The 20,246-nt window shown below is 42.1% G+C and overlaps 1 protein-coding gene across 2 annotated transcripts in view; it reads left to right on the top strand.

Annotated features, from left to right (window-relative positions):
* Positions 1 to 20,246, top strand: part of GLT1D1 (glycosyltransferase 1 domain containing 1) — a 94,026-nt gene that overhangs the window by 39,985 nt on the left and 33,795 nt on the right. For both annotated transcript variants that reach the window (XM_082640475.1, XM_082640476.1), the window contains exons 6-8: positions 524 to 580; positions 10,159 to 10,254; positions 10,880 to 10,929. In XM_082640475.1, coding sequence (XP_082496601.1) covers positions 524 to 580; positions 10,159 to 10,254; positions 10,880 to 10,929 — 203 coding nt within the window. The remainder of the gene's footprint in view (positions 1 to 523; positions 581 to 10,158; positions 10,255 to 10,879; positions 10,930 to 20,246) is intronic.

Genomic DNA, 20,246 nt, shown 5'->3' with positions numbered 1-20,246 from the left:
ATTTAGAAGGTTGAGATGAGGAATTTTAAATACAGACATAATTTCTATGTAATTTCTTTTAGAGTTTAGTTGGGAATGTTTTGGATACCTGTCACCTATATGCATTTTTTAGGAACTTAAGCTTTCTGTGACCTAGAGACAGTTTGGCCCAGGAATGGATGGCGGGGTTGAAAGTGATGGATCTTTTCTCCTTGGGAACTGTGGGCGAATTTTATTTTATTTTTTATTTTTGTTTTTGGCTTCACTGCGTGGCACGCGGTATCTTACTTCCCCGACCTGGGATCGAACCCGGGCCCTCGGCAGTGAAAGTGCGGAACCCTAACCACTGGACCGCCAGGGAAGTCCCCTGTGGGCTCATTTTAAACCTCACAGGCTTGGAGAGATTCATGGGAATTCAGCAAAGCCCTCAGAACTTTAGTTCTTTATAAGAACCGAGTATGACGGTTATATGAATGTCAACACAAAATAACTGGTTATGTCTCAACAACATGAACTTTCTTTTGTTCTCTTTCCTTTGACCCAGGAATTGCAACAGTGCCGAGCACCACCTTTAACTGGAACACCTTCCTTCAGCGTTCAGGTAAGAGATGAAAGCTTCTGGTAGGATTTTGACTCAAGTGCATCTTGCCAACTTGTGTCAGTTCCTTGCTAGGTTCACATGGCTTTGAAGAAGAGGCTGCCAGGGTCGAAGAAATGGACTCTTTGGGTAGAACAAAGGAGGGAGCAAGGCATGATTAGAACAAACTTCGTTTCTCCCCGTTTGCCGAGGTGTCATCCGTGGCCCCATCCCGGTGAGGATGGGAATGCAGCTGAGACACAGGAGGAAGATTAGTGGCAGCCTCTCTGACGCTGCTCTTCAGACAAACCTCCCAAACACCTAGTATCATGTGACATTTGTCCTTATTAAGGATGCCAACCTCCTGTGTTCATTCGGTGTTACTTTATTAGCTACACACATAAGAAGTGACTCTTGTGGGACTTCCCTGGCAACCCAGTGGTTAGGACTTGGTGCTATCACTGATGGGGCCGGCTTCGGTCCCTGGTTGGGGAACTAAGATCTTGCAAGCCGTGTGGCATGGCCAAAAATTAAAAAAAAAAAAGTGACCATTGTAAGATGGAGATCAGATTAAGAAACAAACTTTTAAACCACTTGAAGTCTCAGCACCTCAAAGGAACTGTTATTAGTGTTTTGATATGTCTTTCTCAACAATTTTACATACATATATGAATGCTTGTCATGCATTAATATATAATATTAAATCATAGCTGTATTAACCTATTATATATTTTGTCTTTTAAAATCATCATGTAAATATATAAATATGTGATATTTGTATATTTATTGTAAATGCATAATATGTATGATATCTATATTATTTATATTATATATAGATTACATATAAATTATATATAACTAGGTGTGACTTTATATTTTATGTTTAAATAATACATATGTATAAATAATCATATATATAATGATTTTTAAAAGACAAAAGTAGAGTCAAACTGTACTTACTGCTCTAACCTGCTTTATTTATTCATTATGTTAGTAACAATATGAGCTAACTTATTCTTTTTTTAAAATTTCTAAACTAAAGTAAAATTTACAGACTTCTAGGGTAAGATTAGATGAGTCCCGACAAATGTAGAAATACCCTAATCCAGACAGATCCCATTTCCACTGCTCAAGAAAGTAACCTCTTGTGCTTTTCCATATTTAATTCCCATCCCTCTGTAAGGGACCCCTATTCCAATTTCTATCATCATCGATTCGTTTTACCTGTTCTTGAACTTCATCTAAGGGGAATCATACAGTAAGTACTTTTTGTGTCTGGCATCTTTTTTGCTCAACATACTGTTTTTGAGATTCATGCATATTGTGTGTATCTGTAGCTCCTTTTTTATTACCGAGTCCTATTCCATTGTATGGATGTGTCACACATTGTTTCTCTGTTCTCCTATTGATGGACTTTTGAATTGTTTTCCATTTTTACGTACTATAAATAAAACTGCTCTCTCTCCACATTCTTGTGCAAGGATTCTGGTGAATAGCTTGAGTGTAGGGTGGATACCTGCTTAACTTCATAAAAGAACAGCCAAACAGTTTTTGAAAGTGTTGTACCATTTTACATTTCCACAGACATTGATGAGAGACCTAGTTATGGCACATCCTTGCCAACAATTGGTGTGGACAGTCTATTTAATTGTAGTTATCCTAGGGGATCATGAAATGGTATTTGATGGTGGTGTTGGGCATTTATGTATCGATATCTTCCTTGGTGAGGTGTCTAGCCAGGCCTTTTGTCCAAATGTTTTAGTGTGTTGTCTTTTAATTCTTGGTCTGCAGGAGGGTTTTGTGCTTTTTTTTCCCCCCTGGGTAGAAGCTTTTTGTCAGATACATATATTGTGAATGTTTTCTTCCATTCTCTGGCTTACCTTTCCGTGTTCTTAACTATGTCTTTTGAATAGCAGAGGTTTTAAATTTTGTTGAAGTCTAGCTTATCAGTTTTTTCTTTAATAGTTAGTCATTTTGAGTCCTGTCTAAGAAATCTTTGCCTACCCTAAGGTCGAAAAGATATTTTCCTTGTTTTTTCCTCCAGAAGTTTAAGCTTTTCCATTAGGATTGTAATCCATCTGAAATTACATTTTGTGTGTAATATTAGGAGGTAGGGATCAAAATTCATTTTTTTCTGTAAATTCCGGTATCATTGAAAATGTTTTTCAATGAATCGCTCTGGTTCCTTTGCTGAGAATCAGTTTACTGTGTGTGTTCCTTTGTGTCTGTATAAATCTACTTTTATGCCAGTATCATGCTGTCTTGTCGCTGTAGATTTATGGTACGTGTAGAAATCAGATAGGGTTAGCCTATGACTTTGTTTCAGAATTGTTTTAGCTCTTCTAGGTTTTTTGCATATCCATATACAAAATTTAGAATCATCTTGTCAGTTTCTATAAAATCTTGTTGCATTGAATCCACAGATCATTTTAGAGAGAATTGCTATCTTAATAATAATTTGTCTTAAGATCTCTGAACATGATGTATCTTTCCATTTGCTTGGGTCTTATTTATCTTCATAATGATTTGTACAGGTCTTTCATGTCTTTTAAAAATATTCTGAAGGATTTTATTATTTTTGATGTGTTATAAAGGTTTTCTTTTTAATTTCAGTTTTGAATTTTAGTTGTTGCTAGTATATAGAGATACACTTGATTTTTGTAATACATTGGCATTATATCTTGAAATATAAATTTATTGGTTCTAATTACATCATGTTTTTAATTCCTTTATGGTATTTAAAATTCTATAAATGTATCCAAACAATCCTTTTGGTTGGGAATTTAGATTTTTTATAAACTTTTTGATATGCAGTGATGAAAGTGCTAGGATTTTAATCTTCATCTGTTTGCCCAATTGTTTTCTTAGGAGCAATTCCTAAAAATAGAATTGCTGGATTAGATTATGCATTTAACTAGAGCTTTCATACATCTTACATGATGTGTAAGTGTGTCACCTTGGAAAGGTGACATCAGGGTGCACGTCCATCAGTGAAGCTATGAGGGTACCGTTTTCTCTACATGTGGTGCCATTGTGTTTTCTGTGCATGGTATGATCCAAGCATAATTACGGTGTTTAAGCAAAATTTTATTGTACTGTACAATATCTTTAAGTGTAAAAAGTTTAGTTGTCCACAAATGAAGCCCATAAGTTTATGCTAATTGGGATCATAACTGCCTTGCAGGCTGATCAGCCCTGTAATTCTGGTAAAGGTACTAGAACAGCTAAAATTATCTCAGCAAATGCAATTTGAGGCCTAAGAAGTCATCTCTTTTAACCTGAAATACTTCTCTCTAAAGACGACAATGCAGGGGTACGATTAGGGGGAGTTGAAGTTGCAGGTCCTGCTGTAAATCTCAGAGAAGAGAGTGAAAATGCAAAATCAGTGCCCTGCCCTCAGCAGACAGGAAGACACCCCAGGCCTGTTTTTACTCCGAAAACTTCAGACAAAACCTCCAACACATACTCCGTGTCAGCATTCGCTTCCCTTGAAAAGAAGAAATTTCCAAACATTTGATTAGAAATAATTTTCCAAGTGTTTTACATCAATCTCAGCAAGAATGGCAGAACTCTTGTCAGCGTTACAAATGAACCCACAGCATCCAGTTGCTTTATCATGTCAGGAAGTGTAAGCTGTTATTCAGAACGGCTTATTATTCAGGAGGCCCATTTTAAATGGCCTGTTGTGGGCTTCTCTGGTGGCGCAGTGGTTGAGAGTCCGCCTGCCAATGCAGGGGACACGGGTTCGTGCCCCGGTCCGGGAAGATCCCACATGCCGTGGAGTGGCTGGGCCCGTGAGCCGTGGCCGCTGAGCCTGCGCGTCCGGAGCCTGTGCTCCGCAACGGGAGAGGCCACGGCAATGAGAGGCCCGCGTACCGCAAAAAAAAAAAAAAAAAAAAAAAAAGGCCTGTTGTAAGGTTATTCCATCTTCTGTATATCAGAGGTCACTGTTGCGGTGTAACTAAGATTCATAATTTCCAAAAGGAGAGTGATTTGTCATCAAGGTCTGTACCCTGATGGTTTTGTTTCACCAGTCGTACTGTTGAGTGATTAACGGAAGAGCCAGGAGATTTAAAATACTCCGCAGACAATATCCCCTCTTGGGAACGTTGGCTTCAGTTTACTCTTAATGTGTGCGATCAGAAGCTGTAAACGCATTCAGAATATATGGGCTCAGGGAAGCTCCGGCGGGGACTGCGGGAGCTGACTGCTGGAGAATGGCTTAAGAGTTAAGATGGAGAACTCAGCGGTGTCTCAGGGTTTTATGATCAGGTGTCTGTTCTCATTTGTACAGTCATTCATCTCTGTCAACTTTCAGACTCCAGAGGTAGACCATCTTTCTCACCCATCCTCTATCTCACCCTGGCCTCTGGAGCATTCTAAACCTATGATTGTGTTTTGTCACTTCCACTCTGGGCTGAGACAGTGAAAACAGAAGTTACAGTGAATTTGATGCAGACCGTTAGTGATCAAATACTCACCCTCTGGATTTCTATGAATTGTTAACCTTGAAATCAAGGGGAGTGGGTTGGGAAGGGCCTCACTGAACACTGAATATAAGTAGGCGGGTAGCGGATTAGTCCCCAGGGTTTATAGCCACCTTCTTAAATATCTAATGTCCATTTCAGGGTTTATTCTCCTTTAAGATATGTCTCGGGTTTGCTGAGAATCTTCAGTTGTATCTCTAAGCCCAAGCTAACAAATTAACTAAGTCTCCTTAGTTTAAAACATGAAATCAGTTTTATGCCAACCAGATTCCATGATCAAACAGGTCAACTAGGAACAAATAAAGAATAAAATAGATTAAAGGCACTAAGTGGCATTGTTATAATTTTTCACGCGATGTTCTCATTAGCTCTTCTGATCCGAAGGTGTGTGTTTAGACATCAAGTTAGTTATCTGGTCTTTGTGTTTTCAGGTACATCTTAAATGTTGTTATGATTCAGTGATCCAGGATTTTTGCTTTTAAATGCCAATAACTAATGCATCTAAAGTAATGGTGCCTCTCAGGCCATCAAATCCCGAAACTGTGAAAGCTTAACCTTGACCCGGACACACCTTCTTGGTTTTTATTTTCATTTTATTTCTATTTTCATTGTTTATTTAATTTTCTCTCTCTCTTCTTTAAAACTCTATTTGTATTTCTATATGGAAACTCTCATATGCAAAACTCAGATGGTCATATTTTCCTTCCTCAGGCTATTCCTAGGAAAACTCACTTGTTTTTTCACATGGAAAATTCATGTCTTTAGATCCCTGTATGCGTTCACAGTCCCCCAAATGAGATTTTTCAGCTAAAAGTCACTAAGTCTAATCAACAGAAGTTCTTGAATTCTCTTCTCCTTATAATCACGCGTGAAAAAAAGAAACAAAAAAGACAGAGCTGCTGGAATAGAAAACGGCAAAGAAAGTAGCTTAAACATGGATCGGGTTTCTATTCTAGAACCAGCGGATGGATGAGTCACTTAGAGGATTTGGGAGCATGGTGCTTAGTCTGTTGGGACCGCTAGGGTGCCAGACCATGAAATCAACACGTTTCATTTTGTAGATAAAAATACCATTCTCCAGGAAATGGTAATATCGGAAAGACACGTAAATGGTTGTATTTGTAAGGGATGAGTTCCAGCCTTGACTTGTGCGAATCCCAGATGTGAGAGGAAAAGTAAAGAGAAGAAAAATAAGCTTGGTGTTAAAATGAGGAAATGAAATCCACTAAACAAATTAGGTAGGTACCTGCCTCACTTTCAAACCTCTAGAGGCCAGTAGTTTTAGTTCTTTTTTAAAATCTGAGAATGAACACGGTACATTTCCCTAAAGTTGGCCAAGGCCCGGGGAGAAGCTGAAATGGAATTACTTAGAGTTGATGTATCCATGAGGTCGGGCCTGAGACCTTGGTTGTTTGATCAGGATTTTTGAACTTCATTTCCTGAAAACGATATTGGTGTATGTGAAAAGTGCCTGTAAACTCTCAAACCCAGATGTTGTCTCTGCATTTAATTAAAAAAAATTTTTTTTAAATCCTAGAATAAGACAAAGCCTTTGGTTCTTTGTTTGATCCTATTCTAATATAGGTTTCTAAATTCCCATGACATTTGATCTCCTGCCCAGGAAGAAGAGGGGGAAAGAGGCAAGAGAATATGGGATTAACTCCGTCTCCCTCTAGGGTCTGGGAGGTCGTGGGGGGCGGATCTCAAAATCATTTAGTGAACTGGGCAGCAGCACTTTAAAAAATTGAAATGAAATAGAATAGAAAATATCAGAGCGCTTTGTATGCAATAAATCTAAATGATTCTTTGAAACTGTACCGTGTCTGTGTGTCTATATGTATAAACACATATTTCATGTGTACAGGGTTGCAGTGTAGTGTGTACATCTTACTGTAAGTCATAGTCAGAACATTCTGAAGATCAGTGTTGTGAATTATGGATTATTGTCTCTCGAGGTTGGCTTTCCTAGGGATCCTGGGGTGGGGTACGAAGAGGGCCACTTTTCTCCAGCTTTACCTCACCAGAAGGCCAGCGGGTCTTCCGAACCTGCTGTTCTGAGTCGCCAACACGTGTCAAATCGAAGTCAAGCAACAAAGTAGGTTTCTAACATCTACACTTGTCACAAAGCAAAAATAATTAGATGCAGCCTTTTTACCGAGACATCACATCGGTTCTTTAAAATAGGGCTTTCTTTGGATGCCATCTCTGGATGCCGTCTTTGTGTTTGTTTTGTTTTTGTATTTACTTTTTTTCAATTTGGTAGTACAGTTTCTTTGATTTCCCCCTCTTTCTGGTACGTCCATGGTTCTCCTTCTGCCTCCCTTTTCTTCACTCCTTTTTTTTTTTTTTTTTTTGCGGTATGCGGGCTTCTCACTGCCGTGGCCTCTCCCGTTGCGGAGCACAGGCTCCGGATGCGCAGGCTCAGCGGCCATGGCTCACGGGCCCAGCAGCTCCGCGGCATGTGGGATCCTCCCGGACTGGGGCATGAACCCGTGTCCCCTGCATCGGCAGACGGACTCTCAACCACTGCGCCACCAGGGAAGCCCTCTTCACTCCTTTTATATAGTTGAATGGATATTCCATGTATTTACATGATGAGGATGATGTAAGGGATGTTGTATCCTTCTCACTGTATCACACCTGGAGACACATAACATTACCTTCTTCCATTACTGGTGATTTTTAAAAAAATGTATCAACTCTCTGTGTGTGTGTGTGTGTGTGTGTGTGTAAATAAAACCACATGTGCTGGGTTAAGGTCTCCTCCCTTAGTTAAGTGGGTGTCTTTCTCGGTTTCCCCATGTCCAGGTGTTATATTTCCTTTGTAATCAATAGGTTACTTTTGAGAAGGCACTTGTCATGTCTGCCTTCATCACACTTCCCCCCCTCACCACTGTTAGCATTCATGGATGGTTCTTGCCTAACTCTGTAGGTTTTGGCTGTTTTTCACACCTGACCTTCCTTAATGGTATTCTTCAATTTGTATCATTTTTTAAATTTTATTTATTTTTTATTATTTTTATTTTATTTTATTTTGTTATGGCCGCACCACTCAGCACACAGGATCCTATTCCCCTGACCAGGGATTGAACCTGTGCCCCCTGCAGTGGAAGCGTGGAGTCTTAACCACTGGGCCGCCAGGGAAGTCCCCTGCATCCTTTACTAAAGAGAAGAGCTTGTCTCCTGACCCCAGATTCAAAAGCCTGACCTCAAATTCTTCTGATCTCAAATTCAAATTCTGGACATAGCCTCTAGCTTAAACTTTTGGTCAGAGAAATATTCACTAAGGTCTGTATTTCTAAGGTTAGTTTCAATACTGAAAATATAGGAAAAATATATAACCAAAAAAACCTCCACATATCTCAATGAAATTGTCAACAGTTAATTCAGAGACTATAATAATGGTTCAAGGTTTTTCTAAGAGGACATCTGAATCTTAACATTTCAGTAAAGACTTTCTCCAGTGCTGGTTATGTATTATTATTATTATGAGCTTTTGTGATTGTGTCAGAGTGCTGTCAATATATCTTATTACATTCATTCTAATTATATTACTACTCAAGACTTAAAGCACAGAGGGAATGAAATTATTTGCATTAAGAATTGCATGAGTGAAATGAATGAATGAAAACCTTCTCCTTGCATGATTTTATGTCCAATTACATATGTTTGGAAATGGTTAAGTTTTAGGCTAGCTTGGGTTAATATTTTTTTGTTGTTGTTGTTGTTGTTTTTTTTTTTTTTTTGCGGTACGCGGGCCTCTCACTGTTGTGGCCTCTCCCGTTGCGGAGCACAGGCTCCGGATGCGCAGGCCCAGCGGCCATGGCTCACGGGCCCAGCCGCTCCGTGGTATATGGGATACTCCCAGACCGGGGCACGAACCCGTATCCCCTGCATCGGCAGGCGGATTCTCAACCACTGCGCCACCAGGGAGGCCCTTGGGTTAATATTAATAACTTCTTTTGCTTTAATGAAATTTTATAAAGAAGGCAGGGTGGCTTCTTTTCTTTTCTTTTCTTTTTTGGGGATCTATGCCATGTGGCTTGTGGGATCACAGTTCCCCAACCAAGGATTGATCCCAGGCCATGGCAGTGAGAGCGCCGAATCTTAACCACTAGACCACCGGGGAACTCCCCAGTATTTCTGTTGACTGCATGATCTATGGCTGCCAAACAAACCTCCTCAACAAATGGTGACTTAAAACAACCGCCATGGATTTTCTCATGATTTTGCGGATTGGCGGTTTGGACTTGGGTCATCCCTGCCTCCACTGTGTGTACTGGGCTCACTTGTAAGTTGGGCTGAGGCCTGACGGGTCCTGCGTGGGTGGTTGGGTCTCTCCTAAGGAGGCAGCCGGGCCTGACTGTAAGGCAGCAGCATCCCAGTGGGTGGGGACGCTGCACACCAGGCTTCCCACGGCCAAGACTTGGAAGTCACTCCCGCTCTGTTGTTGATGCCAGTCACCAGGTCAGCCCAGCATCTAGGGGTGGGGAAATGGGTTCCACCTCTCGCTGGGAGGGACCACAAAGAGTGTGGTGACCTGCAACTCGCCTTACACTACAACTTTCAATGTAGCAAACCTAAACCTCTTATCTTATGTATCTGTGGGCAGGTATGCATTACGCGTGTGTCCCTATATATAGACATATACGAACTCAAGACATATACGAACTCTTATCTTATGTATCTGTGGGCACGTATACATTACACGTGTGTCCCTATATATAGATATATACGAACTGAAGAGGACATTCCTATATAAACCATCTTTCTAGTTTCATAAAGAAAAGATTATTCCTAACTGGAATTGCATGGAAATATTTTCTAGGACCTGTGGCTGACATTTCAGTCATAACGGAGTCAGTTCTTATCACCTCATCCTTCTGCATTGCAGCAAAAGTACCTTTACTTTATTAGGCCAAGTTCAGCTCAGGTTGCTGCACCAGGAGGAACAGTTAGTTCATGCAGTGAAATGAAGATAAAACTTAAGCGTGGGAGCAGCTGCCTGAGAGGCCAGAGCCCAGCAGCCTCTGAGCTGTGTCTGTGGGGCCATTGTCGCCAGGTCATCGATCCAAGTCCTCTTCGTTGAAAATACCTTGAACTCTTCTGTTGCAGAGATTAACCAAAGTGCTGACAACCTACACGTGTTTCTCCTGATCTGTGGACTCCGACAAGTGAAAGACCCTCTCTATTTGGTGGATGCATTCTCGGGTATGTGTTCTCAGGTGACCCTTTGCCTGCAGAATTCCACTGGGGTCCCTGTCTTCCCATGTCTCTCCTTAGGACTTTGAGTTTTCTCATTTTTTTTTGCCCATCAGCAGAACTGTTTCTAGATTGTTACTTTGGAAACAACCAGAAAAATAATCTCGCTGTGCAGTCATTTCAGTTGTTTCCTACCTTCCTGTGCCCTCAGCTTCTCAGGAAATCATAAAACACAGCCAATAATGATAAGTCTAAAATAATTTTATCTGGCAATATTTTACACATGCCAATTTGTATGATACATTTGGAGTTTTGTTGCATTGCTTAAGTTAATCTATAGACTCTTCAGTATATTCTAAAATCCATATTGAATTGTGATGACATATCCATCCTAAGTACCTAATAAATTAGATATCTGAAACATGTGCAACGTTCTAGAAAAAAATATTTTCCTTAAAACCATAAAATGTCAAATACTTACATTTAAAATAATTATAAGTTGACTTATATGAATGAAAGCAAAATGATATGAAATAATTTATATTGTAACGTAATTAATATTAAACTGATTTATGTTTTCAGCTGTGACTTAAAACCATTTTAAAAGTTTTTTTTTTCTTTTTTTCTCCCCAAGCATGGCATCAAGAGGAGCCCAACGTTTACATGGTTATCGTCGGTCCTGAAGTAAGTTGATCTGCCATAAGCATTGACCTCATCTCTGTTTTCCTCTTTATTCTTATGTATTTTCTAAAATTAGTTTCTGTTGCTTTTCTAACCCAAAGTTTCTTGCTTTCTTAAGTATATAAAGTCTGTTTACCTTTTTATCAATGAACACCAGACCAAGGTTAAAGATTATGAGGCTTTATAAGTCTTCACAATTAACTTATTGCTACAAAGGGTAAGAAATTCTTACGGGAATACAGAGGAGTCATATAAAGCAAGTCCATGTAAGTCGGTGTATAAGGCAAACGTGCCATGTGGTCCGGATCGTCTTTGAAACTTCCTGGAAGTGCTCAACTGACAAACACAGAGCTGTTCCTTCACCCAAGCACCGGATTAAGCCATTGACTTGCATTCAGGAGCTGAGTGGGGTGGAAAAGCACAAGAAATACAGTCTGCACCGGGGCATGTCCTTGCCTGTCAGTGGCCGTTGTCCGGGGAACAGAGACCAGTAGCAGGGCTTGGAGGTGCTGTCTCTCACTCCCCGGGACTCAGGATATCCCCTCTCCCCTCCGGCAGATCCGGAGCAAGCATGTGCTCTGTTTCAGAGTCAATTCTAAGCGCTCAGGACGCAGAGAATCTGGGTGGTGACACACTGGTCATCTCGTGAAAGTGAACGCTGATTTGCTCCAAGCAGTTTGGAAAATAAAGTACGTATCCCGCCAGGTGGGATGTAATACTGCAGTAGCAGGACCTTTTCTTTTCTTCGTGGGGCTTCTGTGCCAGGGCTGCACAGTGCATCCCCTGCGCCCTAGGACGGCTCACGCTTCCTTTCCCTTTTGCCCAGCCGGATGGCTAAGTCTGTGCCTGTTAAATGCCTGCATGACCTCCCTGTTCTGTTCTGTAATTCCTCCTCTCGTGGTTTCCTAGTTCCCTGGGGACCCACCGAGCATGCAGGGGTTGGCAAGCTTTTCCTTAGAATGCTAAAGACCTTTGGAAATACTACATTTACCTCGAAAAAGGCCCCCTAGCCTAAAAACATGTCAAGGGCTAGAATCTGTGTAGCCACATTGGTTGTCACATGGAAGATGAATCACCCCCTCATCCATGTTCTTTGTTGGTATAACAGACGCTCACCCACACAGACACGCACATACCCAGGCCTGCACGCACATACCCACATCCATCACACGCTCAGGGCCAGCCTTTTGATGGTTAACAAGATAATCCCTGTGCACTAATGAATGCGTGTTGAATAATGAGTGTTAGGTCCCATAGTGGCAAAGTTGTTACTATTATGATTTTAATTCTCTTTCCATCCTCCTGTTCGAAGAGCACGATTGACTGAAAAAGTTTTAGTTTGATGCTAAATTCCTTGCTAACCAAGAGAGAAGGCCTGAGGTTAGAGCCATGGCAACAACAGTTATCCTGAAGGAATTTAGTAATGTGGCTTTCTTTTCCATTGTTTTTACTTTTATGGTTTTGTTCTACTTATGGTGTGTGATACTGGCTTTCCAACGCTGAAAATTTCCTTTAAAAATGAATTGGTGTCACAAAAAGTAGTAAATAAGCAATAGTACAGCTGGGGCACAGATGTGACAAATTGTGAAAGTACGCAAATAGCCCAAGTTTGGGAAACAGTTTTTATCGAGAATCAATCAGCGTGCCCAGTGGAAGAAATACCAAAAGAACAACGCTTGATGGAGAAAAACGCTCGCAAACATCTGGCTAATGATGATCTGATTTCTCTGTTTGACTTTTTCTGTCGGGTTTCCTTTTAAGGAAACCTAGAGGGAGGTGGCAAACTTCGAAGCACTAGTTTAGCACTAAATATGTGCCAGAAACCCTTTTCCAGAGACATAAAGACCAAGGCAGCATTTGAGCTGATACAGAGGTCAGAGAAGAGGGAGTGACCAGGCCACGTGGTGCTTTCCTGCATTTATTAAGCATCTTCATCTTTAACTCAGTTGCCTACAGGTGAAGGAGGCCATTTGTTTCATAAAGGCTTCCTAAGTCATAGTCTTTTAGAAGAAACACTGTTGTATTGTTTTTTACATTAAACAATTAGGAAGGCTTTTCCCTTCTCAGGACAAAGATATTTATTCTGCCATTTTTTTTGGAACGTACAACTTTCCCTCTAACTTTAGTTTGCCTAATTTTAAAAGAGCAGTGAGTGTAAAAAATGTGTCTCTTTCCTCCTAATTTCACTGCAGGGAAACTTGTCCCTCAGGCTTCAGGTTGGGAGGCGGTAGAGGAGGGTGGAGACTGTGGCCAACTGTGGAATGAATGGTGGGCGGGGCACGATTCAGCCACAGCAGGGTTTGCATTCAAAGATGCAGGCTCCCTTGTCAGCCTTGCAAGAGAAGCCACAATCCAGAGGCCTTTTTCTTCCTCTCTTGAAAAAATGCCTGTGTGTGTGAAATGTCTTATTTTTAACTGCTGGGAACTAATTAGACAAACGTACTTATGCTTGTCCATGCATGCGCGCATGCACATGCTCTCTCTCTCTCTCTCTCTCTCTTTCTCTCTGTTTGCCTTGTTGGCCCTACAAAATGCATCTCTGTATTTTCTCTTTTGTAACTTCCAGAGGGAGGCAATCCTAAGTGGTTTTGAGCAAAGGCTGTCATGACTTTGCCTATTAAGGATCAGGGAGCAGAGGGTGACGTGAGCTGGGCGAGGCAAAGCAGGTTTGCAGGGACCGTGGAAAGACGTGTCTTGGGAAGCTTAAGTGCTTCCTCAATTCCAGGGGCCCCTCCTCTCTTTGTCCAAACTAGTCTAATAAATCTCTGATATACCTGAGGACAGGATGCTTACTGGGCAAATGCAGGTCTGGGACTAGTCTTGTAGAATGCCCCACCCCCAAGGCCCCCGTGCGCCCGTTCTGACGCTGCATCTTCAGCCACCGAGCTGGTTTGCTTGGGTGGAGCGGGAGCACAAAGCAACAAGGGGATGAACGAGAGGAAGAGGAGCCATGAAAGGGAGCTCTCGAGTGAAGGGTGGTGAAGAGTTACGATCTGAGAGCTGCTAGTCCTTAAGTTCATTGCCATGAATTAGTAACGGTTTGCAAGCACTTCTTCCACGAGGCACTCCACTATCTATAATTAAAAACCCCCAAGGAAACGGGGAAAGGCATCCTTGGGTTGCAAATTTGCTGCTTAGCAAAACCAGCCGTAAGCACCTGGCACTTTGCAGGCAGGCACACTCAGCCCAGAGCTTTACTGAGATTTGCTCACTTCTCCTCCACCGACTGGAGAGACTGGATCTTCCAGATCTAAATCTGCCTGCAGGGATGCAGCCGCCTTCTCAGCCTTGCACGGACCTGAATGCAGAAGCGAAGGCTTTGGACCTGACTAGTGTTCATCTGTCTTGGTCCATCCGGGCGGCTATAACCAAGGACCGCAGATGGGGTGGCCGACAAACAACGGTGACTTATTTCTGACACTTCTGGGGGCTGCGAGCCCAAGATGAAAGTGCCAGCATGGTCATGTTGTCGTGAGGAGGCTCTTCCTTTCTTGCTGTGTCCTCGTGGTGGAAGGGGCGAGGGAGCCCTCCGGGGTCTTTTGTAAGAAAACTAATCCCATTCATGAGGGCTCCAGCATCATGACCTAAGCACTTCCCAAAGACCGCACCCCCCAAAACCATCACCTTGAGGGTTAAGATTTCAACGTATGAATTTTAGGGGGGACACAAACATTCAGCCCCTAGGAATATCCCTGCCTTGTAAAAGGTCTTTATCAAATCTAAAGAGCCATTACAATAGCCGTTACAGCAAACACCTTAGTGTCATCTTAGCAGACAGAATAATTTGAGTTTCTAAATTTCTAAGGCAGTACTTAGAATCCAATTAGTCACAAGCTCCTTCAAACCTCTTGTTTCCTTCTTGATTCCCTCTTCCCTACAAAAGATTTTTATTTTTATTTTTTTGGCCATGTCACACCGCTAGTACGATCTTAGTTTCCCGACCAGGGATCGAACCCCAGCCCTCGGCAGTGAAAGCGCGGAGTCTTAACCACTGAACCGCCAGAAAATTGCCCAAAAGATTTAAAACCAATATATGTAGACACACATTTCAGATCCTCCAGTAATTCAGATAAGGCTAGTGTCTGTTAAGTTTTACGTTTGTTTGCTTTTTCTCCATAACCAGTGATATGCTGGTCAATGTTTAAAAATGGTTCTGTTGGGGAGAGTGGGGTGGGACCCCCTGTTTTCTAACAGCCCTGTTTGCCTATTTCTATAAAAAAAGCTCTTACCACGGCCAGACATCAAGTAAAGCCAACTCCTGCACGTTTTACCTAGTGACCCACTACACACACACACACACACACGCACCAGAAACAAGCTTTATTAAACAATACTCTTGCTTCATGTATTTCACACACTGTTATTTTAAAAAAACCTGTTCTATGTCTCTGCTTTGCTATTCCATGTCATTAAAACAAAGGTTATTTTTATTCCAAAATTGATTTCATGATGTGCTCCCTGATCGAAGTTTGGACAACACTGACTTGGGCCATGCTTGGTGGTGTGTGTGTGTGTGTGTGTGTTTCTCTCCATCCACTACATACATTCCCTCTTGAAAGCCAGTGCATTGGCTGCTTCCTCAGTGAAAGATTCCCTCCCCACATCTTGGTCTGGCTCAGATATCCTTCTCCTGACCCAAGCTCTTCCTCACTATCATTATAAGATTTCCAAGCATCTATCAGTTTTCAGCATCAAGAATTCAATTTAACATCACTTTTTTTATTTTTATATGAAAGCTTCTTTATTTATTTATTTTTAATTTTTGCTGTGTTGGGTCTTCGTTTCCGTGTGAGGGCTTTCTCTAGTTGCGGCAAGCGGGGGCCACTCTTCATCGCGGTGCGCGGGCCTCTCACTGTCACGGCCTCTCTTGTTGCGGGGCACAGGCTCCAGACGCGCAGGCTCAGTAGTTGTGGCTCACGGGCTCTAGAGCGCAGGCTCAGTAGTTGTGGCTCGCGGGCTCTAGAGCACAGGCTCAGTAGTTGTGGCGCATGGGCCTAGTTGCTCCGTGGCATGTGGGATCTTCCCAGACCAAGGCTTGAACCCGTGTCCCCTGCATCGGCAGGTGGACTCTCAACCACTGCGCCACCAGGGAAGCCCCCAGCATCACTTTTGAATTCAGATGTAGGAGGAGACTAAAAGGATTTTACATTTGACATTGAATATTTGCTACAATGTTATGGGTTAATATGCTGATCTTTTGGAAATAGATTTGAGTAGTGGGTCAGAGGTCAAATCTTGGGACACATTAAGATTCATCTTGTAACCTTTATCTCTTAGAGCAGATCAAGCACCCTGAGTATTACAGTTATTTTTGACATCTGCTGTGAGTACACTCTCCTTCCATTCATCTTTTTCTTTGTTAACTGCTAAGCTCAGTGACTGAGTAAACTCTTTAAGTCTAAATCACACACTTTTGGAGGACTGTAGCCTTTCCAGGTCATGTGCAGGGTCTCTTGGTACAAAATTGCATTGACTCTGTTAGTTACTTGTTATTCACTAACCTATTATTAGGGCCTATTATCAGGGAATAATCGCAGTGCATGCAGCAGTGATTCCCTATCTCTCTGTACACATCTCTTCGCGGAGCCCGGTCAGATCCGAGACCCCAGTGAAGACCTGGCTACGCAGCTCAGCCAGTGCCCCCTTGGATGCCGCATCAGTCCAGCTTCAGCCCGAGGGAATTTACTAGGAGGTGACAAGGGCTACTAAGAGAATTGTTGTGGAGGCTGAAGACCAGGTTTGGCTGCATCCATTTCTTAGTCTCTGAATCTTTCCCTTCAAGGTCCACGGTCCAGTGTGGGTTACATCCGCCATTTTGTAAGGAGAGGAACGGGCACCTGATTCCACTTCCACCAGACCACATACAGTGGGAGGAGTTGAGGGAGACGCCCAGACGAAGCGGAAGAGGTGAAATGGATGCCAAATAGTCAAAGCAAAACATGGATGAGCATGGCATCTGTGGATTACCTGTTTGTTTTCATGAGTGATCAAACAAGAACTGAATACTTTCATAGGTCACTTAATGGAAATCAATGTGGCCGTTATTTGTTCTTGTTTGTCATCCTAACCAGACTGCATGCTCCCTGTGGAAAGGGGCCATGTCTATTCTATTCACTGGGACATGTCCATGTGCCTGCAGCACAGTGACACTCAGTAAGTATTTCTTGAAGGAATGAACAAGGAGGTAAATAAAATTATATATATATAGTGAGAGAGTGAAATTTGCCACCCCAAAATGTCTCTTTGGCATGTGGATTATTACTTATTATTATTTCTAGCTGTAAACAATCAAGGCCCAAAAGACTCAGGAAGAACCTTTGACCCTCCCCCTAACTGCCCAGAGAATGTCCATCGAGCACCAGGAAGGGAGCATCACCATAGGAAACCACAGTATGAACTAGGTGTGGAGACAGGGAGGAACCCAGCAAGGTGTGTTTGTTAAATTCCTCTCTGTGGCCCATTGTCTCTGCCTGTCCCAGCAAACATTTGTTCACCAAACATTTGCTTTTCCATCTCCATGTGAATTGCCTTCCTTCACTTTGAGGAAGTGAAACCCTACCCTCAACACCCTCTTCTGTCTTTAGCTGATAACTTAGTTTTCCTGGGTCTCTCCCATGTATACATGTAATTAAACTTGTGTTTGTTTTTCTCCTGTTCATCTGTCTCACGTCAATTTAATTCTTAGACCAGCCAGAAGAACCTCGAAGGGGAGAGGAAAATTTCTTCCTCCCAGACAATATACATACATATATATGCATATGTGTATATGTATTCATACATATACATATGAAGGTACATATATACAACAATATACATACTGTTCATGTAAATGAACACGGAAGTAAATGAAGATATCCAAGCCTATTGAAGTTTTATTTACAAAAGTCAGCATATTGCATCAAAGGATGATGCAATAAGGGGTAATTGCTACATTAAATTACAGCTGAGCACCATTGTCACTGCCAAGAACACTCTTTCCCTGAGGGAAAATCACTGAATAAACACCAGGGACCAAACATAATGGCAACATTGATTTCCATTAAGTGACCTATGAAAGTATTCAGTTCTTGTTTGATCACTCGTATAAACAAACAGGTAATCTGCATATGCAATGCTCATCCACTTTTTGCTTTGACTATTTGGCATCCATTTCACCTCTTGCGCTTCGTCTGGGCGTCTCCCTCAACTCCTCCCACCGTATGTGGTCTGGTGGAAGTGGAATCAGGTGCCCGTTCCTCTCCTTACAAAATGGCGGATGTAACCCACACTGGACCGTGGACCTTGAAGAGAAAGATCCAGAGACTGAGAAATGGATGCAGCCAAACCTGGTCTTCAGCCTCTGCGACAATTCTCTTAGTAGCCCTTGTCACCTCCTAATAAATTCCCTCGGGCTGAAGCTGGACTGATGCGGCATCCAAGGGGGCACTGGCTGAGCTGCGTAGCCAGGTCTTCACTGGGGTCTCGGGTCTGACCAGGCTCCGCACAGTGACGTGAACAGAGAGAGAGGGAGTCACTGCTGCATGCACTGCGATTATTCCCTGATAATAGGCTGAGCTCTTTTTCAAGACATATTAACAGAATCAGTGCAGGCTAGAGGTGTGTCTGCCAGGACAGGGGAGCCCAGGGCCTGGACTGCATACAGCATTCACATTTGTTCCTGCCATGTCCAATGGCCGGGCTCAGAAGGCAATTATCACACTCTTCTTTGGAATAGTATTGCTCTGCTTTTTGAGTGACATTACCCTTCTGCCAACGATTTATAAAATAGGAGAGTAAACGTTCTTGTGTGTGCTTTATATTTTAGATGCGATACATATGTTTCCTTCTGTGGTCATTCTTAGCAAGAACATTTCAAAAAGCAGGATCTCAGTCCCCTGTGAAATCTATCTAATCCTTCATTACTGTTTGTTTACTGCTGGCAAGTTAGTTAACACCTTTGGACCAAGATTGCGTCATCTGTGTCAGGCAAAGTGTAGTCTTGCATGGCTGTGTAGTAGAGTGGTTGTGTGCTAGCTGGGTGCACTTCATTGCTCTGGGCCTCAGTTTTCCCCATCTGTAAAGTGGGTGTGACTAAGAGAATGTAACCTGCCTCATCGTTTCTTGAGAGGCCAAAATGAGTGCATACTTGGCCCAGTGCCTGGTTTGTAGGCGGCATTGTACAGGCATTAAATGAAAGAACTTTCTGTGCTGATGTTTCCTTTCTGTGTTGACATGCTAGAATTCTGTTTTAGCTGCAGAATGGTTTAAGGCATTGGTTTTCTATTAAAGCTTCTTTGATCTCTTGGTCCAACCATCTCAGCAAAGCATGTGGTTTCTGCTCGCAGCGGGGGGGCCGGAGTGGGTGCATTTTCTGATACTCTTTGATAAGCAGTGTGGTAGGAACATTCGGCTCGAGCATGACAGCTTAATGACTTTCCACCATAACTTCGTATATCAAAGATGATTTTCCTTAAGCCTGGGAGTTGAGACAATATATTTTGCTAGAAAGTAAATAAGCTTAGAAGGAGGAAATGAGAATTTTCTTTGCTTCTTGCAGTGCTTTCACTTTTTAAAATTTCATAACATGTGCTTTCATTAAATAAAAATATCTACCTTTCTGTTTTCTTTGCCTTGTGTTTTGTTCCCCTTGGCTTCACTAAGAGATTTGAAAATGAACTGATGCGGAAGACAAACCTAGAAAAGTTTAATGCAGTTTGTACTTTCAACTTGAAACTTGCTGTTATACCTTCAAAATTGTAGTTAAAGGGTTAGGTATTTCAGCTGTCTTGTAAAAAAAAATTTTTCCCTTCATGAATTCTTTTCCCCTAAATAGTTAATCATGAGAGCAGAAAAGTGTTAAAAAAAATTAAAAACAATGGGGCTTCCCTGGTGACACAGTGGTTAAGAATCTGCCTGCCAATGCAGGGGACACGGGTTCTTCAAGCCCTGGTCCAGGAAGATCCCACATGCCACAGAGCAACTAAGCCCGTGAAACCAACTACCAAGCCCATGTGCCTAGAGCCCATGCTCCGCAACAAGAGAAGCCACTGCAATGAGAAGCCCGCACACCACAACGAAGAGCAGCCCCCGCTCGCCGCAACTAGAGAAAGCCCGCATGCAACAACGAAGACTCAACGCAGCCAAAAATAAATAAAATAAGTTTATTAAAAAAGATTAAAAACAAGAAGAATTTCTAACTAAAATTTATCATAAGTAAAACATGCATGTCAGAATTAATATGTATTGCCAAAAGAAGTCTTTCATTGCACTGTTTATCTTTTCATGATGGGATGTTAGGGTTATAATGCAATTCAATGGTTTAGGATAATTTGAATGAAAAG

This window comes from Mesoplodon mirus (genome assembly GCF_964341445.2).
Source record: "Mesoplodon mirus genome assembly, chromosome: 13".
Classification (NCBI taxonomy): domain Eukaryota; kingdom Metazoa; phylum Chordata; class Mammalia; order Artiodactyla; family Ziphiidae; genus Mesoplodon; species Mesoplodon mirus.
This window is presented reverse-complemented; position numbering and strand designations above follow the sequence as displayed.